This window comes from Lethenteron reissneri, chromosome 56 (assembly GCF_015708825.2).
Source record: "Lethenteron reissneri isolate LAM-NWPU_2019-01 chromosome 56, ASM1570882v1, whole genome shotgun sequence".
NCBI classification, from domain to species: Eukaryota; Metazoa; Chordata; class Hyperoartia; order Petromyzontiformes; family Petromyzontidae; genus Lethenteron; species Lethenteron reissneri.
In genome coordinates this window covers 9787044-9814838 of record NC_083834.1, presented here as the reverse complement: position 1 = coordinate 9814838, position 27795 = coordinate 9787044, and the positions used below count along the sequence as shown (strand labels likewise).

General features: G+C 53.3%; 2 protein-coding genes across 3 annotated transcripts in view; both read left to right on the top strand.

The window, feature by feature from the left end:
• The window catches only part of DDX10 (DEAD-box helicase 10), a 37263-nt gene extending 28488 nt beyond the window's left edge, over window positions 1-8775 (top strand). For both annotated transcript variants that reach the window (XM_061574619.1, XM_061574618.1), the window contains exons 18-20: window positions 197-256; window positions 5592-5734; window positions 6721-8775. In XM_061574619.1, the coding sequence (XP_061430603.1) occupies window positions 197-256; window positions 5592-5734; window positions 6721-6847 (330 nt within the window). In that variant the 3' untranslated portion in view covers window positions 6848-8775. The remainder of the gene's footprint in view (window positions 1-196; window positions 257-5591; window positions 5735-6720) is intronic.
• Window positions 8776-13779: 5004 nt separating this feature from the next.
• On the top strand, window positions 13780-26634 carry LOC133356921 (thread biopolymer filament subunit alpha-like). Its single transcript, XM_061574621.1, has 10 exons — window positions 13780-14778; window positions 17789-18000; window positions 19813-19873; window positions 20913-21008; window positions 21224-21400; window positions 23325-23450; window positions 24415-24528; window positions 25060-25166; window positions 25536-26074; window positions 26443-26634. Exons 1-10 carry the CDS (start codon window positions 13864-13866, stop codon window positions 26463-26465), a joined length of 2370 nt encoding a protein of 789 aa, XP_061430605.1. The 5' UTR covers window positions 13780-13863; the 3' UTR covers window positions 26466-26634.
• Window positions 26635-27795: the final 1161 nt, after the last annotated feature.

The window sequence follows — 27795 nt, the reverse complement described above, 5'->3', positions numbered from 1 at the left end:
CGTGAAATCTCGGTGTAAGCCAATAAGGTATTGGGCGATGATGCGGCAACCCCTTCGCGATAGCCTCGCGCTGTACGAACGGCGCGAATATCAAATGCACTGAAATATATTTTCCAGTATTACTTTAATCGGAGTCGGTAAACCGGCGACGCTCAGTGGTCTAACTGGGCGCCGTGCTTTGTTGTTGTTGTTGCAGGAACAACGACTGAGAGCCAAGGAGGAGCGCAGGGCGCTGAGCAAGCGTGGACGCAACAAGGTGAGCACAAGCGCATCATGCAGGCTACCATGGAGAGGTGGGAGGGAGCGGGGCCCTGGCGCAGTTACACCGCCTGCACACTCGATAGATGCACCATTGATGCAAGGTGTGTTTCAGACGTAGTAGTAGGAAGGATTTGCGCTTAACAGGCGCCTTTCACGGCTTCTCAAGGCGCCACGTGTGTGGATGGGAGAGATAATAATGGAGCCGTGTGGCAGAATGAGATCCAGAGAGGAACGAAGCTGAGAAATGTTGAAAAAATATTGACTCCTTTACGGGAGCCTGATTTCCAACAGCAGGGAGTTCCACTTGAATCTGGAGGTGACCGGGTTGGCTCTGCAAAGCTCTTCAACGCTGAGCCGGCAACGCTGAGAGCCAGGGTTCGAATCCAGTTTCAGTCACCTAACCACAGCGATTATACCGGGTTTTAATGTGTCGCCATTAACTGACACAGAGACACGTCCACTCAAACGGACATCCACAGCCTCACCTAGACATCCATGGACACAAGAAAACACTCTGCGTAGAGATCCACAGACCTATATTGACGGACTTGTGATTATAAACCAGGTTCACAAGTGTGTAGCGAATTGATGTCCATAACCAGGTAACCAATGACTGCACGCAAAAAGTCACATTTAACTTGGCTAAATTCCTGCTCTAAGAGCCACAAGTTAACATTGTGACTGGCGTGTCACGAACGCGTCTCTAGCCAGGTGGCAAGTGGTGGCGGTGGTGGCACAGCGCCCCCAGTGTGTGATTGACAGAGGTCACTTCTCCGATGACGCCGTGCGCCACCCGCCCATACGCTGGCGCGCGGGGGGCCATGCACCGCTCGCTCAACCGCTCGCGAGGGCCCTGACGGACCCTTGGTGTTTCGCGACGGTGATAACGCAGTCAAATCAATGAAATTTGGGGAAAGGACAAAAACACGGGTCACAAGACGTGCCAAACACCCCCCCCCCCCCGCATTACCACGACCCCACACGACCCCACACGACCCCACACGACCCCACTCAGGCCCTGTCGCGAGCCGTAATTTTCGGTAATTTAGCCGTCGTGCGTAAAACTCGCGGGACGTGCGAGCGCCGCAGGCATGCGCCCAGGCTTGTTGCGCGAGTCGGCTTCACGTGAGGGGGGAGGGCCAGGTGTGGAGGGGGGCACGTGTGATCATACTTTTATACTTTTACATGAAATATTCGACCTGGTGAAATCCCTCGAGATGGAACGTCTCGCCAGCAAAGGGTATCCATGGTACAAACTTGGCGGGGGGGATGGGGGGCACAGACGGCACACCGGCAAATTTGAACTTGGAGCGCAGGTTTAACGGTGAACAGCATGGGTAGCGGAGCACTCCGCCTCTCACCCGCCTCTCATCCCCCTCCCACACCACGTGTGCATTACCAAAGGCTGCGACGCCCGTCGCTTAATTCTACGCACCGATGCTACGGGGCTGCATCTAACAACGCAGCAATTTGTCAATCGTGCACTTAATTGCATGCATCAGTCGGGGTTTGGAATTAGTGAGTTAGGGATTAATGGGTTAGGGTTAGTGGGGTAGGGGCTAGTGGTGTCCATCTCAGGCACGCTGAGAGGAAGCCCTCCAGGGTGGAGACCGAGAGGCCAAGATGAGGTGGATATTTTGGCCCAGTAAGGGAAGGAGTGGAGGAAGAGGAGCAGGCCTCACAGGTGTGTGGCAAATACCAGAAAGATGATGTCGCTGCAAGGGATGGTGGCTGTGGTGGTCGAGACCAACGACCGAGTGACACACAAAGGAGGGGACGTGCCGGAGAGCCCTTCCACGGCAGAGATGCGGCGATGAAATGAGCTGCGGTAGGAGATGGATTGTTGTCTTGCAGGGCCTTGAGAGAGCGCGGCGGTTTGGGGATGCCCTTCATCCCGCAGTGATTAGATCACAGTTCATGGTTGCTGATGTGGCACGTAATTAGTTCCCGTAAGCCATGCACATTTGTAAAAACTGCAGCCATCATAACTTCTATCTGCTCCACAGTCGCCCGTTTGATCTCCCGTCACGGAAGTCCAAACACAGGCAAACCACTATCTACCCAGGAGCAGGTGTCACCCTGCCATTACATATGTATGGTGATAATTTGGTGATTGCCGCTAATTCAGAGGAGTTGCTGCTGCTGAACCTGGGGCATGCCACTTCGAGGTGGGGCCTTACCACCAGCTCCACCAAAACTTAGCACCTGCCTGGGTATTTTATGCCATCAAACACTCCACCCCTTCAACTCCCTATTGGCGATGGGGCAGTTGTGGAGAGAGTGGAGAGTTTTCCATACCTGAGCAGTGTGCTAATCTGGCAGACAAGGCTGCATTGGCTGGATTATTTAGCCCACATGCCCAGCCACCGCATGCCCTAAACAGCTTTTGTTCGGTCAGATATAGGGGGCTAAATGGGCACAGCACAGGCTAGAGGAGAGATGGAGTGATATGGTACAAGAGGATGTAGAGCTGATTGGACTTGCCAATGATTGGTACCAGCAGTGTCAAGATCTTCCTCTGTAGAGGCTCGTAAAGGACGCTACAGGCGGTTGGAGGCAGTCGCTCTCCAGCAACGGAGGGCAGAGGAGTGATGCTCACAACAATGAGCAAAGCGCCACGTGGAAAAAACACAGCAAGTTGGCACAGTAGGGGGCACAGCTGGTGCATCAGCCACTCATCTCTGTCAATAAACCCATCGCACCTGGGTCTGTCCCGTGACCTCCTGCCAGCGAGCGTTCGACACTTCACGTAGCCTTAAAGTGTACTTGGCCTGGCACAAGTGCTGTGGTGATGTCATCGCCACCTAGTTGTGAATGGCGTTTTTTGTTGTTGTAAAGTGTGGGGACCCCGCCACCTCTTCCAAGATGTTTGGCCAGCGTGGAAGATGACGGGATCTCTAGAGGCTCCCTCTGGTCGAGGCCCTTCTGCCAGCAGTGGCGTGAGCGAGCAATTGCAGGGCTGTGCCTTTGCCGTTGACCACAGTGTCAAATATAAAATAAAAAATATATAATTGTGATAAATAATTGGGTGTGGAAGGGGTTAATTGGATACAAGCCAATTACGTAGATCAGGGCGACATTGTGGGGGGCAGCGTTGTGAGTTATGTGGTGGGGGACCCTGCCCTGTTCATGTGTTGGCAAGTTTAATTAAAACATAAATAATGTTTAACAAACATAATGTTTTACGGCATTGCCCCTAAAACCCGAACAATGCTCTCACACGCCCGGCATGTATTGACAATCCAACGCTCACCGATTCGCTGCGCTCGCTCACCAGGGCTCGGTCACCGCCTTGTCACTCTTCTTTTGCGACTGCTACTACCGTGGTTGCTTTTCCCGTGAACTTCGCTTGTTGATTCCGCCAGTCGTGTTGAGGACTGATCGATCATTTCATTTCATCCACCACCACACTGTTCAACCACTGCGCTGCAGATCACAGTAACACGCTCACCCACTCACTCACCACACTCCGATCACAGAAACACAATTACCCACTCGCTCACCCACTCATTCACCCACTCACTCACCACACCAAGTCACAACACCACACTCACCACACTCCCATCACAGAAACACAATTACCCACTCGCTCACCCATTCATTCACCCACTCACTCACCACACTAAGTCACAACACCACACTCACCACACTCCCATCACAGAAACACAATTACCCACTCGCTCACCCATTCATTCACCCACTCACTCACCACACTAAGTCACAACACCACACTCACCAACTCACAAACTCGCTCAACACACTCGGGTCACAGCACACTTACCCACTCGCTCACCGCAATGCAGGTCACAACACTCTCTCTCCTCATAATAACCTTGCTCTACTCAGGAAATGTAACAACTCTTTATTGCTGTTTGTCGCTGGCCGCTTTGGGCCTTTGCTCAGCAACCGTTATCATAAAAATGCGCTGTGGTAACGGATGCTGGCTCACCCAACTCGATGCAAACCCGAGATCGACTTGTGCAAATTATAAGTGGTGCACTGCTTACTGCAAGTCATGTGATGATGCCAGCAGCCACAAATTGGAGACCTGATTGGTTAAAAAATAGTTTACATAGTTGGTGATGCTTTTTGCCCTCACGCAACTTTAACAGTCGGTCAAAAAACTAATTCATGCTGAAGAAATGGGGGTGATGAGGTGGCATCGTGACCATCTTCATCATCGGTCGTCACTCATGACCAATCCACTGCTGGTTGTCGGCCTCCCTAAGCCGTGAGCGTCTCTCGCCATCCTACGATGTAGCAGAGAGAATCCACCACGTGGTGTGCGTGGGGGTCACCGCACCGTCCCTCCCGGCGCCCGTGGACGCAGCGCGTCGCTCCGAGTGACCCTCGCCTGGAACTCGGCGATGAGCTCTCCTCCCCGTGTGATGCATCCTGGACTCACGCTTCTGTCTCTCTAACTCACTCTCCTCCACTGCTCCACTCCCCTCTTCCCCTGTTCACTTGCCCTCTCCCCTCCACTCGCTCCCATCCCCTACCCCACCTGGGGGCGAGACAGATCCACACATGCCTCACGCCACTCTCCTCCCCTTCACTCTTCCTTTCTTCTCTCCCCTCTCATCTCCCCTCTACGCCCTCCCCTCCCCCTCTTCCCTCCCCTTTTCTCGTCCCCACTCTTTTCTCCACTACACTCCCCTCCTTTCTTCTCTCCTCTATTCCCCTCCCCTCTCCTTTCTCTCCACTCCCCGCCTGAGGGGTTGGCGGAGCGGTGTGCGTTCCGCTGCGCTCTGCACCCCTCCCTAGGTGGGGCCCGGCGCTCGTGGAGGGTAGTGAGCGTGGAGAGTGTGGTGGGCGTGATGGGACGAGTGTGATGGGACAGCGTGTGATGCGGGTGACGAGTGTGACGTGTGCATCTGTCCTTGCATTTGCTCGTGTGTCCTTGTGCTCGCTGACAGCACTTGCCCCAACATTATGTTAAGGCTATGCGGGGGATCTGTGTCTTTGTGTGTGTGTGTACATGCCTATTGGTGTGCGAGTACGTACCTAAGTCTATGTGTAGTGGGTAGCACACTCCGATACCAACCTGGGCAGCTGATTCCCAGCCACAGCTACCCACACTGGGAGAGTGATATAGAAACCAGTTTTGGGCCACCCCTAGGTCGACTCGGTCTCAAATGAGTACCTGATGTGGTGTGTAAATATCGCCACTGGGTAACAAAGACGGTCAGGGGTGGTGCCGGCCAAGCACCCCCTTGTGTGCTGTGTCGCCCTTCATGGGTGCTCCATAACAGCACTTGCCCTATCAGTCTGTCAAAGGCTATATGGGGTATCTTTGTACATTTACCTACCTGCGCGCGTGTGCATTGCAGGATGAGGCGGGCACCGCCGTCCTCGGCCGCAGCGACGACAGCGACGACGAGCGAGAGGACTTTGACCCCAGCACCCTGCCTGACCCCGACAAGTACCGCGATGAGGAGGGGGAGAAACGTGGAGTCGCCGACGAGGGCGACAGGTACGCGCGTAGCAACTGGACAAATGCACGTGCACACGCCTGGCCATTCTGTCAAATCCACTGCTGGATGAGAGCTTCCGCATGCGCTCGGGTATCGGGAGTTATTTGACTTCACCGTGCTGGTCGGCGCGGGTCGGTGACGGTGGGGAGCACAGACGTGCGGCGGATTGTGTTTTGCCTGTCCTCTCTGCCTTCGGGCTACGTTGCCCCGTAACCAGTGAAGGGTGTTGGGTACATGTTCATATGCACAATTAAAATATTGTCACCCATAGTGTTTACAATTGCAGTACTCCAACTCTTATTAACCACTCCATCTGTCTCGCCTCTCTCGGTTGATGTGCTATGCAGAATGGACATTGCCCAACACGTCACAGATTGTATATTACATTCATTTGATGGCCACAGTGGCATCACTCTAAGCTATTGAGCAAAGCGAGTGGGCTTGGGACAGGATTAGCAACGGAGTGATAGCCAAAGTATGGAATGCGTCCGAGGGGACGTCCATCACGTGGAGGAGATGGAGCAGTGAGATTAGTTTGCGGGCAGTCGCAAGTTGGATTTAAGACATCACAAGATTGTGGGATGACGGTGGCTCCGTCAACACTCCACATTAAAGCCACATTGTATAACCTAACACTTAGGGTTTGGCAGCCAGTAAGAATTGAGTCATTATTGTTTTTTTTGGTTACGCCATGATGATCTGGCCAAATTATTGTCATAAGACCCTTCCCCTCCACCTGACACTATCGGACAACCACGTCAATTAAATGTAACTGCTACTAACTTTGGATGTGAGAATTGTTCAACTCCACCGGTGAGTGAGCAGAATTGATAATATAATAATTGGTGCATCATTAAACCCTTGCACGCAAGGTGACAATTTAGTTTATTGACCGTGTCGGGGCCTTGTAGGGCCTTTACGACACAAATTTGGCCGGATTCCTTGCACGTGTCCTGACCTATTGCTCGCCCCTCCCCCACCGCAGCTCGTCGCAGGAGAGCGGCGAGGATGGTGGAGAGCCAAAGACGGCGGCAATGGCGACGAGCGGGGACCGCCGCGGCACGGGCCCTCTCCGCAAGCGGCGACGGGCACAGTCGAACGACGACGACTGATGATGATGCTGGCGGGAGGGTGATGGACACGGGGCTGTCTCTGGCCGAAGACGAGGAACTTGTGCTGCACCTGCTCCGCCAGTAGAGGCCGAGCGGCCATGCAGCCTTTTGTCGGCACGGCGGGGACGTATGGCCGGGAGATGGACTCGAGCGAAGGCCGATCACTGTGAACACATCAACATCATCAGTAATTATTTCACAATTTATATTTTTGGGTTATGCCATGTACTGGAATGATCTGGTCCAATTTGTTGCGAAACTCTTGACCACCCAACGATTTAAACGGTCACATGATGTACAAGCTGTTTAACGATGTGCCAATTATTATTGATTCCCGCTAGAGTTGAAGACCGGAATTCTGGCAAAGTCTTTACGTGGCCTTAACCCAAAATTCGATTATAAATGGTAGTATTGGCTGCGAAAGCCTCTGCGTTAAGTAAACAATAATTGGAACGTATCGGTTTTCTACATGCAATCGGATTTTTTAGACCCTTTACTGAAATAACATAATTGATCAAAAAAATTACGTTCGGGTGGCAGGCAGAGGCGGTGTCGGTGGGGAGGGAGGGAGCCAGGGCAGGACAACACGGGAAGGAGGGCGACACCGTGGCACTGCAGCCATGGGCCCAACAAGAACCACAACGACGAGCCCCTTGGGCAACCAGGGCAGTATTCTTGGTTCTTTCGGTAAAGTCACGTAGAAGGGAAATAATAAAATAATAAAAATTTTACCTAATAAGATTTCATTATTTCCCTTCTACATGACTTTACCGAAAAAAACAAGAATATCAACCATGCAGTCACAAAAGCTTTAAATCGAAAGCAGGGCAGTGCCAATGAGCCCCCCAGCGTATCCACAGCGGACCATTGTGCGATTACAAAAATGTTAGTATCATTTGGATCTGATGATTAATAATGTATTTTATATGTAATGTCTCTTATTTATCCAGGAAGCCTCGCCGGCTCTCAGCATGTGTGCGAGTTGTTGTACTCCGTGTGGGAGGGCACCAGGGAACCCCCTCGTAGAATGTGGCCGTGTCCTCGCGGCGCTGAGGAGTCCCAGCGTCCAAAATCCTCCCGGCACTCACGCCTGCCTACACCCCCCCCTCTCTCGTCTCACTCTACTCCCCTCTACACACTTGCTTACCCCTCCTGTCCTACTACACTTCACTCAATCCTACCCCTCCCCTCTCATTCTACTCCCCTCCAACACTCTCCTACCCCTCCGCTCTCATCTCACTCTGCTCCCCACCACACACTCTCCTACCCCTCCCCTCTTGCCCTACTACTCTCGCTCTCCTACCCCTCCCCTTTTCTCAGTGGGAGGTCGCTCATTCTCCTCTGCTGTCCCCAGTCTGGAAATCCCTTCCCCAAGCCATCTGTCCACTCCCTGTTTAAGTCCAGGTTCAAGACCATCCCCTTTTCTCTCCACCTATGGTCGACTGCCTCTCCCAAACAAATAAGCCAACTTACTTTCTGTATTGTCTTGAGATGTGGTTACTTGCAGATGCCGCTATGCTAATTCTTCCAGTAGAATTACTTCTGACATTCATCTGTTGAATCAAACTTGCAATCGTCATTATTTCGCAATGAATATGCAGTGCGAGGAGCTGGTGCAGCACTGCATCATGAACAAGGCGACCTGTGCTAATTACCCAGCCACTTTCCCAGCCACGGCTGACATCAGTGGCGAGCGACTGAATCTCGTCTCCCTTCGCCAGCCTGCACTGATTAGTGCGGTCAAGCATCGTCAAAACAACCCTCACGACCGACAGTTGTAGAGGCCTTCATCCAGCAGTGGATTGAGAAATGGTTGTAAATTATATTATGAATATAATCTTGTACGTTTACACCATTGTATATTTTATACGTTTATGTAACTACTGCAGATTCAACTCAATATAAAAAATAAATATGAATTTGTGACCCTGAAATGTGATCATTGTTGACTGTTAAAACATGTTAATTGTTAAAGGCACGCTACCGACTCTACAGGACCACGTGCGGATTTCATCTGGTTTGGTAATCGTCAATGTTGAGACAAATGCCCTCCAAAGTGACCCCACAGGATGTAGTCGCGGCTAATCGAAGGTGCTACCCAATTAGCCACTCCATATACAACCCCTTACTGGCTTTGTAAACTCAGCTGCCGTCTATTCTCATACCACCTTTCCACTGGCGCATCGGAGCCACGGCAGCATGGGCAAGCACGGCACAGGTGTTTTTTCCACTTGCATTTCACCGGGTCAAGCCAAAAGCTAGCCTTACAAGACATCCAGGTCACCCCAGGTCTGTCTTGCAAATGAGAACTCATCCTGGTCCCTTGAGTTCTCAGCTGGTTATACAATAATCTTTATACGAATCTGTCCCTGGTCCAAAATGAGCAAGGGATGGGGCTAATGACATCTGCAATGTGTGTGACGTCAAGTCGGTTGAACTCCAAACAGCGCCACCGCATCTATGCACATCTTGACTTCACCACACAGTGTGTCGTGTTGTAGACTCAGGAGACGTCGGAGACGGTTCTTGGAGGCAACACTTTATTAAAACGCCTCGCTCGGCAGTACAGTCCCAGAACACTCAGGGTTACTATCCTGTACCACTGTCTGGGGAGGTACTGCCTCCGGGCTGACTCACCCTGACACAGGACTACACTCGGGGTCCTCCGGCTATGGGTGCCTAGGGGGACGCTATTCTAGCTCGCCCTCGCCAGGGTGCGAGTTCCGACCACTGACCCACTGGACCCGGCCCTTACAAGGACGTCGGGCCTGGGAGGTTCCCAGGGTCTCACCACTGAGCCGCACAGAGGAGTCCCGGCCCTAACGAGGACAGTGGGGCTAGAGGTCTCGGGGTCCTAGCTAGCTGCTCTTGGCTTCGGTCTTCAACTGGTCCAGATCGGCTGGGAAGGTGCCCTTTTATGCCCCTTGCCCATCGAGGGGTGGGGCTGCGTGGGATCCCAGATCCCCCGCAGCCCCCACCCCCAGCTGAGGGCGCCCAAGGGGCTTCGCTGTGTGGATCCTGAGCCCACAGTAGCCCCTCCCCTCTTGGGCTGGCACTGCAGCCCCTCCCCTTTTGGGCTGGCACTGCAGCCCCCTCCCCTCTTGGGCTGGCACTGCAGCCCCTCCCCTCTTGGGCTGGCACTGCAGCCCCTCCCCTCTTGGGCTGGCACTGCAGCCCCTCCCCTCTTGGGCTGGCACTGCAGCCCCTCCCCTCTTGGGCTGGCACTGCAGCCCCTCCCCTCTTGGGCTGGCACTGCAGCCCCTCCCCTCTTGGGCTGGCACTGCAGCCCCTCCCCTCTTGGGCTGGCACTGCAGCCCCTCCCCCCTTGGGCTGGCACTGCAGCCCCTCCCCTCTTGGGCTGGCACTGCAGCCCCTCCCCCCTTGGGCTGGCACTGCAGCCCCTCCCCTCTTGGGCTGGCACTGCAGCCCCTCCGCTGGCGGTACGAGGCACCGCCCTAGATGAGCCCCGTCTACCATTGCAGTGCGGCCCATCTACGGCGCGACATTTGTAACGTCAGTGGGACGTTTAGACTCGTGCAGTGGAAAGCAACCCTGCTCCCCCGACCTGTTTCAGGCTGGCTCAGGGCGGCCACACCACAACTCGGAGGTGCCAGTGGAGTTCCAAGTCGTAGTAGCTCGTTGTGTGTGGCAGTGGAAACTCCCCATACACCGTTCTGCTCGGTGGGCTAAACCCCGGCGAGGGGAGCCAGGTATCCAGAGTGATGTCTCCGTGCCGAGTCTGGATTCCCGTGCAAGTCTGTGGGTCTCCGTGTGAGCTTTTGCTCTTCATCTGCAGCTGACCCCAGGATGGTCGCCTCTTAGTTTATCCCACCACGTCGAAGTAAAATCGGTCAAGAGTGTGTGGGTAAGTATATTCTTAGGTTTTTTCGGTAAAGTCACGTGGGTAAGCCCTGGGGAAAGGACACTCACATGAATCCTGTCACGTTGGTGATTGTCCAAGCAGTGTAACAACTTTACCTAGATCGTCGTCAACTCACGATTCCAAATCACAAGTCCCATTAAGGCATTCAATTCGAGCTTCACGATTTCCATTGGCCTGGCCTGCTGTCCTTTAAACCCCGGTTGACCGCAGGAGGTAGCGCCTCTGCCATGTCCACCATTGAAGTCCACGAGGAACTCCCCCCCCCCCCCTCTCATCTCATTGTTATCAACATTTGGTTCTCTGGCCGGTGCGTGGGACGTCGTGGTGAGACCAGAGGCTTCAGGGAGAGTTGTTCCAACCCTGTGCCAGATGTTATCTCTGCAGAGCTCTTGAGCTTCACAGCTACCTATACAGCCAGCTAAGCAGCTACCTCTACAGCCAGATATGCAGCTGCCTATACAGCTACCTATGAAGCTAAAACAAAGGTGGGCGATTGCATGTCCTGTTGAACAACTGAACCTGATGACAAGCGTCGTAGCACTGGCCTTGAAGACCGCCCGTAATCCTTGCATATTACCCGTTGTCTGCTGTGACCAAGGGCTATTTGCCCAATAAGTTGCCTATTATATTTATGTATTTCCTTTTAAGGCCATACAGTGATATTGACATGGAATGTGTTGAGTTTGTTTTTGTCATTTGCGCTTGGCAACCAAATAACATCAACTGTCACACTCGGGAATCCGGTTGAATCGCAAGTCGGTTCATGCGTGTGTCTCTACGCGAGTCTATGGGTCTCTGTGGGGCTATGTCGCTCTACGCGAGTCTATGGGTCTGTGTCGCGATGGTCCACTACATGCTGTGAAGGACCATTGCCTGAAACGTCAACTAATATATTACTTTTAGTTTTTTAACTCCGCAGTGTTTTTGACAATAATGCTGAATTATCTTATTTGTGCTGGTGCACCACTGCCAATACAGCAGCAGCAGCACCAAATACGTTGAATGGCTATGGGGCTCTGAGTGAGTCTTTGAGTCTCTGTGTAAGTATATGGGGTCTGTCTGCAAGGCCTGTGAGTATTTACACAAATCATTGGCGACTTGGACTGTGACCATCCAGTTGCTTCACTCGAGAATCCACTTTAATCAGTCAAGTCGGCCAAAAACCCGGATTCGAACCTAGGATCTCGACAGTGCTCGAGCTCGGTGTCTGACACAAGTCGACAACGCGACCGCACATTAACGAGTCAAATGGAGCGAGCGTGCGTGCGTGCGCGCGTTGGACAAAAAAATCGCGCGTCCATCTCCTTGTTTGAATACATTCCGCGAGCGGTGGTGCAGGTGGCGCTGTAAGTGACGTCTGCTGCCCAGGTGCGTATCATCCCTCTGGACTGGACCACGCCCGAGCGAGCTCGCGTTCCACGGAGCCCACTCGAAATGTTCCCAAAGACCCTCCATCTCCAGGTGCTCACTGGCCTACAACAAAGCTGGCAATTCACAGGGGCAAGGGAGGGAGCCGCTCTCCCAGCGGCGTTAGCCATCGTCCCTGCCGCGTGTAGCATGATCCTCCTGCAAATAAAGGCACGTCGGTCTTCCTGTGGTCCAGAAGTCGGTAACTAAAATAACAAGAGCCATTCTTTTTTTAGGATTTTGTAAAAAAAAAAAACTCTTTCAAGAGCCGCAATGCATGTGAATAACACTTATGATTTTGCGAACAATATCCATAACAGAAAGTTTTTGGTGTTAGATCTTGTAAAAATAAATGCGTCGTTAAACCCGCCACCACCTGGCATGTTTTATTTACGTGACAAACCTTACTAGTTGGCTGTATCGGGTGGTGGCGGGTTTAACGACACATTTATATTTACGCGGTTTGGCCACTCCTGCTCGAGACGAACAGAGACTCGCTGGCCTGCCTGGAGCAGTGGACGATTGAGGCTGTCTGGTCCATGACTGTGCCGATTGGACTGATAATGAGCCTCTGAGCTCCACTAAGCCAGACATCAACCATAACCCTGTATCCTAGATGAAAACACCCCCCACTGTAAATATTGTTTAGTGATATATGTCAGATACAAATGGGCAATCACAGTTTAAATATTTTACGGTGCAATGCAATACTAATGAAGACATTCTGAAATAAGGAACGAACACAAATTAAAAAAATGTAATGCAAGTTTTGTCCGGCTGGTCAGTTATGTATTATTCATCGCTGCACTGTTCTTTCAAGATCAACGTAGCAGGACCACCACGTGCTGCCATATACAGGTCACAGAACACCTCATACTGAGTGGCCATGCACAATGTCCAACCTTATTCACCTTGGGTGGCATTTTTCTCGACTGATAATACCTGAAGCCTGCAGCTTTGCCTGACGAGGTTTCCGATCGTAGAAGATCGTGGCTCTGCGAGACGGGAATGCAGGGGAGGCCACTTTACTTACTGGCCGTATTCGGTGACAGAAAAATCCGTTACATTTAACCACACTGTGGATTTTCAGGCACCACGTTCCCATTCATGATAATAAGGGCTTAAACACTGCCGTGCTCGATTTGCCACGTTGTCAACGATGGAAGACATCGGCAAGGGTTTACAAAAAATTCTGTCGAGAAGCAGCATTCGCCAAAGTTCTGCCGAGCTTTGCCGATACGTTGACAGTCCAGTGAAGTCACACGTGTCGCCGTGCCATTTGTTGAGCAAAATTTATACGTGCGCTTGCAGTTTCATTCAGTGGCAAACTATTTCACGGCGTGGTGGCGATGATGCCATGGTTTTTTGGGCCTCATGTCATAGGGACATTTAGCCCGAGGGTTCCAAATCAAGCGTCCCCTGAACCCACCTGCAAATACAACCGCACGTGGGGATGTTAATCGCACAATTCCCCGCTCCCCTGCCAAGGCCACCTGCACGCACACCCCACGGCCCCCGACTCACACCCCCTCGCCCCCGACTCACACCCCCTCGCCCCCGACTCACACCCCCTCGCCCCCGACTCGCCGATATAAATGCGGCCGCTCTCTGTGGCCCCCCTTACTTGGTGCTCGGTCCGGCAGTCCCGCATCTCTCACCTCCCTCCCATCGGGCTTTAGTGAGACACTTCTTCGTGCCTCCTGTGATCTCTCGCCACCTCCGAGAGATGGAGAGGGTCGCCACCGCCGTTGCTGGCGGCGCAAGCGTGAGCGGCGCAAGCATGAGCAGCGCCAGCATGAGCAGCGCCAGCAGCGCCAGCGCGAGCAGCAGCACCGTCGGCAGTGCTGCGGTCGGCAGCGCTGCGGTCGGCAGCGCTGCGGTCGGCAGCAGACTGATCGGTGCTGTTGGCGGCGGTGCTGTTGGCGGCAGTGCCGGCGGCGCCACGGCCGCGCACGCCAGCGCGCGGTCCGTGCGCCAAGGCGCCGTCTACACGGGCAAGGGACTCGCTACGCTGCGGCAGAAGTCCTTTGGCACGGGGCAGGGCGGATTCGCCCTGGGGACCGGCGCCGGGGTCACCGCATCCCGGATCGCCGGTTTCGGTGCCGGCAGAAGCAGCGGCGGCATCGGCCTCTCCAGAATCGCCGGAGGTGGCGGCATGACCGGTCTGGGGGCCACGGGTGGCTATGGCTTAGGGTTTGGGTCCGGCCCTCTGTTCGGGGGGTACATCGGTGCCATGCATCCGGGCCAGCTGGGACCTCTGGGGTCCGGTCCGGCGGGGATGGTGCCGGGAGGCCTGGGGATCGGATCGCGGGGCACGGCCTCCGTCAGCGCGCTGCACAACATCACCGCTCCGTTCCGGTCGCGCTTGGGCAGGCCAATCTCGGTCGGGAGCTACGGCGTCAACCCCTCGTGGGGGAGCGACCAGCCCGGCAGGGGGCCCGCGGGCATCGTCCCCGTGGGGTTTGCACCCCTGGGGGGGGCCGCTCCCGTCGGGGGAGCCCCCCATGGACTCAGCACCCTGGGGCTCCCGAACATCGACCCCGCGTCCTTCCCACCACTGGACATGGTGCAAGGCCCGCGTCTCCGTGAGAAGGAGGAGCTGCAGAAGTTGAACGACCGCTTCGCCGGCTTCGTGGACAGGGTGAGGCGGCGTCCGAGTGGACACTAGATTTATTTTACGATGTTTATTTCACCAGGTAAGGCCCACCGAGCTATGTAGCTCTTTTTCAGAAGCGACTTGGCTATCACAAATGACAGCTCAACGAAGCGGCCTATCGCCTAGAAATTTATAGCGACAAAATACTCTAAACGCATGTTGATTCTACATGTGGAGGGACAACCCATAGGACCCGGAGAAAAAGCCACGGGACCACGGGGAGAACGCGCAAACTCCAAATATAAAACAGGTGTCAGGGTCGAGATTAAACCCACGACCTCCTGTATACCAGGAGAGGTAATTAATATCTCGGTACCGTGACACTGGGGCACTGACGTGGCCCAGCGGTAGCGTGTTAGCCACTTGCCGAGCTCAACCACTGCGCTGGTTAATGCCGCGGGTGTGAATCATGAAACATCACGCACCGTCTACTTAGAGATCCCGTGACGTGTGCCGGTCTCATGGTCAAAATGTTCCAAGAAAGCTTTAGAAAGCTACCAGAAAATTACATCATTGGGTAAAACAACATGGGCAACATTGTGTCCCAATGGCAGATGATGCTCGTCTGTGAAACATATTACTATCATGATGCCCTTGTGCTATTGGAATGGTGAAAATTCGAATTGTTAAGTCAATGGGGGAGGGCATCGCTAAATATATGCCGTCGTCTGGAATGTGCCGCCAAAGTTCACAGTTTTAGTCACTCCACAGCATTACATGTACAGGTGTACTCATATACACTGTGCACGTGCGTAGACATTCTTTTTGCTGCTATTATAATTCCCAGGTGTGATGATGCTATCAACCAAATCTAGAACCTATCACGTGTGGCCAAGATCGCCTCTGAAAATTAGCTAAGCGCTTAAACTTGTGGTTTACCTGCAAAAAAAACATACTATAATTTTGCCCTATTCACATGGACTGAGCTGAGCTATAAAGCCATCAGGAGTGAGGCTAGGAGCTCTGTGCAGGCCAACGTCTGGAGGCCATCGGTGAAAACTGCAGCCACCACCACAACACTTCGCAATCACCTTCCTTTTGCTAGATATGGCAGCTGTTGCACAGTCTACGTGTGACCTCCAAGAACAGTTCCTACAGCCCCAGCATCATCATCATCACCACTACCATCACCGCTGCCACCATCTCGCTCTGGCTCTTCACCTTGTTATCAAGTTAACAAGTCCTTTAAGGACGATGACTCTTACGGTCCAATCGCCACAACCTGGCTTTAGGTCTTCTCTTACCCTGGGTGCCACTCCCAACAACTTTCCTGGTAATGTGTGTGTGTGTGGGAGCGGTGGTGAGTGCATTGATGTGTGTGGGAGCAGTGGTGAGGGCATTACGGTACAAACTTGGAAGATCCCCAGTTCAATTCCTGGCCATGACTAACATTAGTGGCAAGTGAAATCAGAACCGATGCTGGGCTTAACTTTGGCCGACTCAGGCTCAAAAGAGTACCTCGTGCGGTGTGCAAACATTAGCAATGGGGGGGGGGGGGGGGAGACAAACAGGCTGGGCGTGGTGATAGCCACACCAACCCTTTGGTGCATCGTCCCAGCCGGCTAGAAGGGGGTATTTGACTTTAAACGCGTGTGTGTGAATGTGTGCATCTTAATCGATGCTTCTTAACAGCACTTGCCCCAGAAGCCTATCAAAGGCTATACTGGGGATCTTTGTCTTTTGTTTGCAGCGTGTGCTGCACTCATCTGTGTGCATAGCGAGGGGAGTGGTGTCTGGGGGGGGGTGCGAGCATCTGCATGAGGCTGGGGGCTCAGTCACGGGTTTTGTGAATTCTGGGATTTGTCCAAATTTTTTGTTAAAAAACCTCTGAGCGAGTGAGAAACGCAGGACCTGCAGTGACAGTGAACATCAGAGGCACTCTAACATACATTTACACACACGCGTTTACACACACACATTCACAGACACACACACACACACACATGCAGCGTCACACGAGCACATACTTACACACACGTTCACACACACACACTCATAGACATGCACACATGTTCACACACACACACATCCATAGACATGCACACCTAAAGATTCACACATTTACTCTCGCGCACATTCACAGACAATACATCCGGACACCAAAACACTCATACAAGCAAAAGCAAAGAGAAAAAATTCCCCACATAGCCTTAATAGGCTGTTAGGGCAAGTGCTGTTAGTGAACTCCTATGAAGGTCAGAATCGCACACTTGTGAGGGGATGGTGTGGCTCGTACCAAGCCCGGCCGCCTTTGTCTCCTAGTGTTAATGTTTACACACCACACAATGTACTCATTTAAGGTTGGGTCAACCGATTGGAGACCCAGAACCGCTTCAGATATTCGTCACTGATATTGGCTGTGAGTGGATATCGATCTCGGGTGGCCGTATTCGTGTCACTTAGCGACAACCACTGTGCCACCGCTCCCAATACACAACAACAATCGCCATTCGCCACTAAGTGGCGGTGACGTCACCACGACGCTTGTGCCAGGCCATGTGCACCTTGAGGCCACGTGAGGTGTCGAACACCCGCTGCCAGGAGGTCACGGGGCAGACCCAGGTGCCACGGGTCGACTGAGCGAGATGACCGAGATGACTGGCTGATGCACCATCTGTGCGCCCTACTGTGCCAACTTGCTGTGCTTTAATTCTAGATTTGAAGCTTTCGTGACTGCAAAGATTCATATTATTAGGTTTTTTCGGTTAAGTCACGTAAGTAAAACATCAAAAAAAAAATCACGACGTTTCGGAGACTTGTGTTGCCTCCGAAACGTCGTGATTTTTTATTTTTATTTTATTTTGATGTTTTATTTGCTGTGCTTTAGCCATCCGGCGCTCCGCTCCCAATACACACACACCCTTACACCGACACACATTCACAATTACACCGACACACACATACAAGCCCTGACACAGACACACGCAGCATGCCCGGCGTCCCCCCTCCCATGCTGACCCTGACTCTCCCTCCCTCCCCCGTGCGTGCGAGTCAGGTGCGAGACCTGGAGAAGCGCAACGCCATCCTCAAAGCCCAGATCGCCATGTACACCAACTCGGACCCCACGGGCCCCGCCAACACGGCCGTGGTGATCGGGGCCATCACCAGCTCGTACCAGGGCCAACTCGACACGCTGATTGCCAATAAGACAGCCCTGGTGTCAGAGAGAGACCACCTCCACACCGCCATCCAGGAGTACACGTTCAAGTGAGGACATTGGTCTGGCATTGGGGGGTGGGCGGCAAGGGACGCAAAGTCGTGGAAGATACAGACAATGTGTGAGCAGAGAGAGAGCTTCATTTGTCGTGGGAATATTTGCCACTGGTAGACTGCAGAAGGACTACGCGACTCGCAGCCAGAGCCATAGCGACAGGTATACTGGATGTGGTGTGTCGAGTGCGGAATATTCTCTGTACCACCGGCCTGGACACATGTAGTTCAAGTTAGGACCCGAAAACAAAGCGCCTCGTAAGCTTTACACCATTTAAAGGATGGCTCTTTAAAATGACAGAAAATAGCATGGTTGTTGCCAGGAGAATGCCTTCAGGGACTACCTTGTACGATGGAGCTGTGGCTTTAAGTCAGTTTATCTCACGCAGTGTTTCCATGGCCATTGGAAACCAGATCCAAGCTGTGTGCCGGCTGGGATTGGGGCTTGCCGTCCGTAATGGCTGGGCCATCCCTCTCCTTCCTCTACATAGCCAGAAGGAAGTGAAAATCAGAAAAAATCAACTCCGTTTCATGAGCATTGAGATAGCTTATGTTATTCCAAACTAAAATAAAAAAAAAGTTATTTGTTGCCATTTATATTTAGCTACATTTTGGCATTATTTTCTGGAAAACTCATAAATATTCCTGGGAATGCCCTGCCAAAACTTTCTGAATAAGTCAACTTTAAAACATCGTATAAATACCAAGTTTTTTGTTTTTTAACAACTCCCATTGTCTTGCAACTCGGAATTCTGGGAGAAATTAACTCAACCCGTGTTGGCCGTTCCATGTAAGTTGAGCGACCGGCTATTACAGGAAACAAGTCGGCCACACCATGCCAATTCACCAGCCATGGCAGCCAACTTCATGTGGCTGTGGGAACGCAGCGTGGTCCCAGATTAAACAAGTTAGGATACATATTGCATTCTCATCGATTAAGTAATGCCTTCCAACATCAGCGGCAGTATATTGAATTAGCTGTGTGATAGCTCGTGGAAAGCAGTCAGGGCAAAATATCTTCGCAGGTTTTTAAATAGTCCTCTTTGTCCTGGTTTGCATCTCCAAAGTCTTGGGGAACCCTTTGATCAATGTAGTCGGTTTTTAATAAGGCAAATCTTTTTTTCCCCCCAAGCCTCATTACTCGAGGTATGTATCTATACTCATGTCTCAACCGTGGCAGCCTAAAAAAAATACAGAATCCAAACAACAAACAGCTGCAGTGGCCTCATGCCTCAGGAGGTTCACAATGGCCATGTCCGAGACAGATGCTGATCTGGCACCATCGAGATCCTGTGTTTTAGCCGGCCGTTATTAAACCGGGCTTTCATGCGTAGCAAGTTGATGGATTCAGCCCAGTAAATTACCTAAAAACGTCCTGTAATTAAATTTGGCTTGTCTCAGCTCATCATAGTCATCATCAACATTGCCATCATTATCATCAGGGTAGGGTTAAAGTCATGGGTTAAGGGTCAGGGTTTAAGATCTTCACTAAATTCAGAGTTTGGAATAAGACCGTGGTTTGGTCATAATTGCAGTCATGGTTGGAGTCAGGGTTAGGATTGAGGTCAGGGTAAGGGCTATGATCATCGGTAGAGTCAGGATTATTGTCATGGTCATGGTCAGGATCTGGGTTATGTTGAGAATCAGGGTTTAGATCGGAGATCAATCAAGATTACAGTCAGGGTTAGCGTCATGGCTTGGGTAAAGCTGATGTCATGGTTTCAGCCAGGGTCAGGGTTGTGTTGGTTTGGCTCCCCACCCTCTGATAATAATGCCCCCCCCCCCACCATTGGCAATTACCGTGCACAGGTACGAGCAGGAGAACGAGGTGACGCGCACGCTGGAGGCCGAGTGGAACACCCTGAAGGACGTACGTGATAGCACGATATTGATAGCACGATATTGATAGCACGATATTGATAGCACGATATTGATAGCACGATATTGATAGCACGATATTGATAGCACGATATTACGAGCACGATATTAATAGCACGATATTGATAGCACGATATTGATAGCACGATATTGATAGCACGATATTGATAGCACGAAATTGATAGCACAATATTGATAGCACGATATTACGAGCACGATATTGATAGCACGATATTGATAGCACGATATTGATAGCACGATATTGATAGCACGATATTGATAGCACGGTATTGATAGCATGATATTGATAGCACGATATTACGAGCACGATATTGATAGCACGATATTGATAGCACGATATTGATAGCATGATATTGATAGCACGATATTACGAGCACGATATTGATAGCACGATATTGATAGCACGATATTGATAGCACGATATTGATAGCATGATATTGATAGCACGATATTACGAGCACGATATTGATAGCACGATATTGATAGCACGATATTGATAGCACGATAGCCCACGTGCTGAAGCCCAGCACGATGGGGATAGTGCCTGATAAAGTTTTTTTGGGTTAGATCGTGTAAACATGTTGTTAAACCCACCACCACCTGACAGACAATATTTAAGGTTTGACGTGTAAACAAAACGTGCCAATTAGTAACTACTTCAACACACCGGTACACGTTGGAGAGTAAATCACATTTACAGTTCGAGTGCAATGTTCGCTGGCGATTACAACCAGCTTCATCAGGCGATTAGCCAGGATTATTTTGGTAATTGTTTTAATATGAACAATAGCAAGTTATGTTGTGCCTCTACTGGCCTACTCTTCCACGCTGGCCAGACGGTCTTGGAAGAGGCGTGAGCACCCACACCGTACCCCACCACTGATTTCTGACGGGAGCGGTGAGTGGACCAGAGACAACATCACAAACCTGGGCCATTGTTCAAACTGCCGCGCCGGGAGATCGAATCCGGCAGGCCGCTGACCACCGACACGCCGTGTCCGACCCCGCAGGAGGTGGACAAGACGTACGTGTCCATCGTGGAGCTGCAGACGAACGTGCAGGCGGTGCAGGACCAGATCACGCTCACCAAGAACATCTACACGGCGGTGAGCACACCCCGTCCTCACCGCACCGCCAATTAGTGCCCCAACCAGGGCTAATCAGGGGGGCCGCGCTAATTAACCACCACGAGGCGACTGTAATATATAGTTGCGTCCTGTGCGTGTGTACTCTATATAGTAGTGCGTGTTGTGTGTAGCACAGAGTAGTGCCACCGTGTGCGTGACTGTGAACATTTTGCGCGTCTCCCGTCTCCCCGCAGAGGGTCAAGGAGGTGCAGGCGGCGCTCGCCGGAGGCTCCTCGGCCGCCGTCTCCATCACGGTGGACAACTACGATCAGGCGCTCGACCTCTCCGCGGCGCTCAACGAGGTCCGCGCGCACTACGAGGCCCTGGCCGCCAAGAGCAAGGAGGACGCCTTCACCACCGTGGAGTCGCGGGTGAGACGCGGGGGGGCTGGGGTGGGGGGGGCTCTGAGGGGGGGGGGCGCTGAGGGGGTGAGACGCGGGGGGTGGGGCGCTGAGGGGGGGGCGCTGAGGGGGGGGGGCGCTGAGGGGGTGAGACGCGGGGGGTGGGGCGCTGAGGGGGGGGGGCTGGGGTGGGGGGGGGCGCTGAGGGGGTGAGACGCGGGGGGTGGGGCGCTGAGGGGGGGGGGGCTGGGGTGGGGGGGGGCGCTGAGGGGGTGAGACGCGGGGGGTGGGGCGCTGAGGGGGGGGGGGCTGGGGTGGGGGGGGCGCTGAGGGGGGGGGCGCTGAGGGGGGGGGGCTGGGGTGGGGGGGGCGCTGAGGGGGGGGGTGCTGAGGTGGGGGGGGGTGCTGAGGGGGTGAGACGCGGGGGGTGGGGCGCTGAGGGGGGGGGGGCTGGGGTGGGGGGGGGCGCTGAGGGGGTGAGACGCGGGGGGTGGGGCGCTGAGGGGGGGGGGGCTGGGGTGGGGGGGGCGCTGAGGGGGGGGGGCTGGGGTGGGGGGGGCGCTGAGGGGGGGGGTGCTGAGGTGGGGGGGGGTGCTGAGGGGGTGAGACGCGGGGGGTGGGGCGCTGAGGGGGGGGGGCTGGGGTGAGGGGGGCGCTGAGGGGGGGGGTGCTGAGGGGGGGGGGCTGGGGTGGGGGGGGCGCTGAGGGGGGGGTGCTGAGGTGGGGGGGGGGGTGCTGAGGGGGTGAGACGCGGGGAGGGGGGGGCTGAGGTGGGGGGGGACACGGGGACATGAGGGGGACGTGAGCGGGGACACCGAGGGACGCGGAGGTGTTCGTGGTGAGGCAGGGAGATGAGTGGAGACACGGGGACACACAGACACAGGCGGGGGGGGGGGGGTCCACGGTGAGTGCGGGTTGGAGACGTTAAGGGAGCAGTCGTGGCGGCTTAGCAGTACAGTACAACACAACGGTGTCATTCGCTCTCCAGCCCCCCTGCTCACAACGTAAAGGCAGCGAGTCGAGTCAAGGCGCAGCACTGAGACGTCTTGTTCACGCCGCTGCTGGTGGAAGGGCCTCCGCTAGAAGGGAGCTCTAGCCAGGTTGTTTTTGGCCTACTCTTCCCCGCTGGCCAGAGTTCTTGGGAGAGCTGGGATCCCACTCTTCACCCCGCCACGCGCGACTCGTCTATACATGTCCTGCTCACAACCTCGCGCAGCGTGCCCCCTTGGTTGCTTGAGTGGATGGACGGGGGTTCATTCGAGTCGGTCGAGTGAAGAGTGGCCGACGTGGGCCTCGCCGGTCCGTTGCGAACCATCTCAATGAACTCCCCCACCACCACCACCACCCACCACCCTCTCAATGAACCCCCCCACCACCACCACCCACCACCCCCTCTGAACCCCACCACCACCACCACCCACCACCCTCTCAATGAACCCCACCACCACCACCCACCACCATCTCAATGAACTCCACCACCACCACCCACCACCCTCTCAATGAACCCCCCCACCACCACCACCCACCACCCCCTCTGAACCCCACCACCACCACCACCCACCACCCTCTCAATGAACCCCACCACCACCACCCTCTCAATGAACCCCCCCACCACCACCACTCACCACCCCCTCTGAACCCCACCACCACCACCACCCACCACCCTCTCAATGAACCCCACCACCACCACCACTCACCACCCTCTCAATGTTACCCCCCCACCCACCACCCCCTCTGAACCCCACCACCACCACCCACCACCCTCTCAATGAACCCCACCACCACCACCCTCTCAATGACCCCCCCCCCCCACCACCACCACCCTCTCAATGACCCCCCCCCCCACCACCACCACCACCACCACCCCCTCTGAACCCCACCACCACCACCACCCTCTCAATGAACCCCCCCACCACCACCACGACCCCCTTTGCTCCCAATCGTTGGCTCCTAGATCCACCAGGTTGCGGGCACGACCCAGACGAGCTCCATGGCCCTGACGCAGGTGAGGGAGGAGGTGCGCAGCCTCAAGCTGCAGACGGACACCCTCAAGCGCGAGATTGAACGCCTGCGCGTGCAGGTATGGGGGGGGGGCCTGTCCCACACCTCATCCCAGCTGTTGCCACCTGCTGTCACACGCTCGCAACTGATTCCTAACGCATCCCCACTTGCTCCCGTGTGCTCCCACTTACTCCCAGCTGATCCCACCTGCTCTCACCTGACAGGTGTTAAGATGTTCAAACCAACTCTTTGGTTCTTTCGGTGAAGTCACGTACAGTGTAGGTATAAAAAAAATAGTTCAAACACTAAACAAAAAAACCTTAAAGAATGCTGTCTCTGGTGTCGACAATCCGTTTCAAAGACAATGTATATATTGCCAGAGCATGTTTTTGTTTGCATGTTCACCGCAAGTATGTGTGGTTAATGCAGTTATGATTCCTTGCAAAAGGCTTCTGTTTGGTGTTTGCACATTTTAACACAACTGTTTAATTGCCTGAAAGGGTGAAACCTATTCTTATACTTTGATACTGGCATGAAAGGCCCATGTTCTGATCCCACCTACTCCCAGCTGATTTAACCTGCTACCACCTGCTCCCACCTGACCCCACCTTATCGCACATGGTCCGAGTGATGGTCGGTCGGTCGGTCGGTCCATCTTCAGAACTCCCTTCTTCTGTCTCCCTCTTTTCTTTTCAAGCCACTGCTGGATGAAGGCGTTCCCACATCGCGCAGGTCGTGGGGATAATTGGGATAATTCTTTACCTACGCTGGTCTTTGCAGGTCAATAATGCCGGGGAGCATAAACATAGAAGTACAGTACAACGACGGATTTTGATTGGCAACCAAGGGCTGGAATGCGTCCGAGAGAACGCCCATCACAGAGATGGAGCGATGAAACAAGCTGATTTGCAAGAGCTTTATGAATGTTGACATCGCGGGATCTTACGGGAAGGCGAAGGCTTTGGGGAGGTCGTCATCCAGAAGTTGATTGATCACAGCCGCTAATGATAACGATGATGATGTTTAACCGGCTTCCCCGGCAGAATTCGGAGATGGAGATCCAGGTTGCGGAGGCGGAGGTGAGCAGCGAGACCCACGTGGATCAGTACCAGGAGCGTGTGACGAGCCTGCGCACGGAGCTCGAGACCATCAAGAAGGTGAGGGGCTGGGGGTCCTCGATGTGAGGACAAGGCGAGGCCCTGACATTTAACCACCGGGGTGAGGTCTCAAGTGGGACCCTAAGACGGAGTCGGATGAATGTTATGAAGGGCCTAAGGTTAATAGCAGGGATGGGCCTAAGTATGTATTACGTTTTGTAAAAAAAATGATAGATTCATAAAAAAAATTCATTTACCTGTGTAAAATTAACACATTTATTCAACTCAAGGTAAATTCACCAGACATAAATCACTCACTACACTAATTTAATCAAACTAATAACATTCTTTCTAGCTTTAGCTGGGGAAAAGTCATCAATGATATCATTATTAAAAAACAAAATATTTCCGAGGGCCTCGTTACCATCTCTCAGCTGTTACTTTAGCACGGAGGACCTAAAGGAGGGCCTACAAAATATGAGGGCCTAAGGTCTTTTTAGGTTATGGATTGATTCGGCTCTGCCCTGAGACCCTCATGTTCACCAAAGTGGACGTGTGATGTAGGATTAACGTTGACAATTAACATTGCAGAGAATCGCGCAGTACTCGCAGGAATACCAGAACCTCCTGGCCACCAAGATGGCGCTGGACATTGAGATCGCGGCCTACAGGAAACTCCTGGACAGCGAGGAGGCGAGGTGAGGTCCCAGATCTGTGTGTGTGGGTGAGACCGAGTCACGCCACGAGTTACTGAATCGATTTTCGATCTGATTCTCTGCAGCTCACCACCACCACATCATCATTGTTGTCATCATGTCTAGCACCGTGGTGACGATCATGATTATCTCCATCTTCATTGTCTTTGTTAAATCATCACCACCACCATTATCACCACAGCCATGTCTTCCATCACCTCCATTATCAATATGATCATCACGATGAGCATCATCACCACTTATCATTGATTACCACACCTCCTCCCCTAACATCATCATCAGTATTCATCATCAACCACCACCAGCGCCATAATGGCAACCCTCCTCATCTCCCACTCACTTTCCCTCCAGGATCAACAGCGGTGGCGGCATCACCGTCTCCATGGCGTCCAGCACGAGCATGATCCCTGGCTTGGGCTCGCTGGGCCACGGGGCCTACGGGATCCCTCTGGGGGGCGCGCCGGGGTCCTTCGGCGGGGACTTTGGCACGAGCGGCCTGGGGGGCGGCTACAGCGGCCTAGGGGGTCCGGCCGGGGGCGTCTACTCGTCGGGGGGTCTTGGAGGGGGGTACAGCATGGCGAGCAAGAGCTACAAGTCAGGCGCAGTGTCCAGTGCTTATGGTCTAGGTGGTGGCTATGGTCTAGGTGGTGGCTATGGTCTAGGTGGTGGCTATGGTCTAGGTGGTGGCTATGGTCTAGGTGGTGGCGGCGGTGGCGGCGGCGGTGGCGGTGGCATCGGCGGCGGCATCGGTGGCGGCGGTGGCTTCACTGGCAGAGCCATTGGCCTGGGAGGTGGTTACGGTGGTGGTGGTGGTGGCAGTCGTGGCGGTGGAGCAAGCTTCATCTCATCGTCTGCTGGGACGTCATACGGAGGAGGAGGCAGCAACTCCAGTAAGTTCCAATAGTCTGCGTTTGACGAGTCTCCCGTCGTCGTTTTGAGGTCACGCAGCGTTACCGATTGGGTTGTCACGATATGGTGGCGATACAATGTATAGATATGGTGCTTGTCCTATGAATATACTTGCTGCCACCATAGGAACATGGAATTTCTGCCACTGGGCTCTAATTGGGGAAATAATCAGCCTCTCAATGCTAATTTGAGCAGGAAATCACTTCGACTTTGAATGATTCCGTGTGGGGTGGTTCAGTAACCAAAACCAACCGCACACCCACCTGACCATGACGATCGAACACTGTGTAAGCAATGCTAATGGATCTCACACCACGTGACCCTGCTCGTCAATGACTGTCGCCCACAGTGCTCTCCTCCACGTTCATCTAGCGAGGGACTCCGCGGCCACGTGCTCCTCCTGCCTCGCACCCCCCCCCCCCCCCAGCTCCAGGGCTCCCAGCGCTGTCAACACTCACGGCCCTCCTGTACCCCCGGGGGGCCCCTGCTGGGACCCCTGTGGGCCCCCGCACCCGTGACAAATAAAGACACTTGGTCTGCCCTCCCCGCGTTGTGTCTGAGCGCTGTGTGTATGTGCTATGTCTGCGCTGTGTCTATGTCCTGTGTGTTGTGTATACAGTGCTGTGTTTGTATGTTGTGTCTATGCTATGTCTATGTGCTATGTCTGCGCTGTGTCTATGTGCTGTGTCTGCGCTGTGTCTATGTGCTGTGTGTTGTGTATACAGTGCTGTGTTTGTGTGTTATATCTATGCTGTGTCTATGTGCTGTGTTTGCACTGTCTATGTGCTGTGTGTTGTGTATACAGTGTTGTGTTTGTGTGTTGTATCTATGCTGTGTATATTCGCTATGTCTGCGCTGTGTCTATGTGCTGTGTGTTGTGTATACAGTGCTGTGTTTGTGTGTTGTATCTATGCTGTGTCTATGTGCTGTGTTTGCACTGTGTCTATGTGCTGTGTGTTGTGTATAGAGTGCTGTATGTGTGTGTTGTATCTATGCTGTGTATATTCGCTATATATGCGCTGTGTCTATGTGCTGTGTGTTGTGTATACAGTGCTGTATGTGTGTGTTGTATCTATGCTGTGTCTATTTGCTGTGTCTGCGCTGTGTCTATGTGCTGTGTGTTGTGTATAGTGCTATGTTTGTGTGTTGTATCTATGCTGAGTATATTTGTTGTATGTATGTATGTTTAACTTATTCCACATCGTACGTAGCCAACCGTGGTGCTAATCGGAGGTGCGGGGGAAATGACAACAAACTATGTGTGTGTGCTATGTCTATTTGTGCAGTCTACTTCATATATATGCCGTCTATGCGCAATGTGTTCTTGACTTTACATCGTTCATTCTATGGCTGTGCTGTGTCTACACGTCTTGTGTCCATGTGCTGTCTATACGTGTTGTGTGTGTGTATGTGCGGCGGTTTTACACCCGAAGTCTCACTCCTAATCAGTCGGGCGGCATAAACTTTTCATCGGCTACGTAACGCTGTGTGGAAGCTACCTGGTCTGTCACTCGGCACGAAGCTTCGGGTCTTCTCGGCCACGGTCATTCCCTCCCTTCTCTATGCTTGTGAAACGTGGGCCCCTCTAATGGAACATCTTTGCCGATTAGAAACGATCCATCCTGGCTGGATTGTGTGAGGAGCTCACAAATCCTTGAAATATCCGGACACATTCCCATCAGTGAGCTCCTCCGGCAGGCAA

Bases quoted from the DNA above. Each gene is read 5' to 3' on its own strand.
- LOC133356921 (XM_061574621.1), top strand. From the start codon at position 13,864: ATGGAGAGGGTCGCCACCGCCGTTGCTGGCGGCGCAAGCGTGAGCGGC. The intron at 14,779-17,788 runs GTGAGGCGGCGT...CGTGCGAGTCAG, and splicing joins TCGCCGGCTTCGTGGACAGG to GTGCGAGACCTGGAGAAGCG. The intron at 26,075-26,442 runs GTAAGTTCCAAT...TGTCGCCCACAG, and splicing joins AGGAGGAGGCAGCAACTCCA to TGCTCTCCTCCACGTTCATC.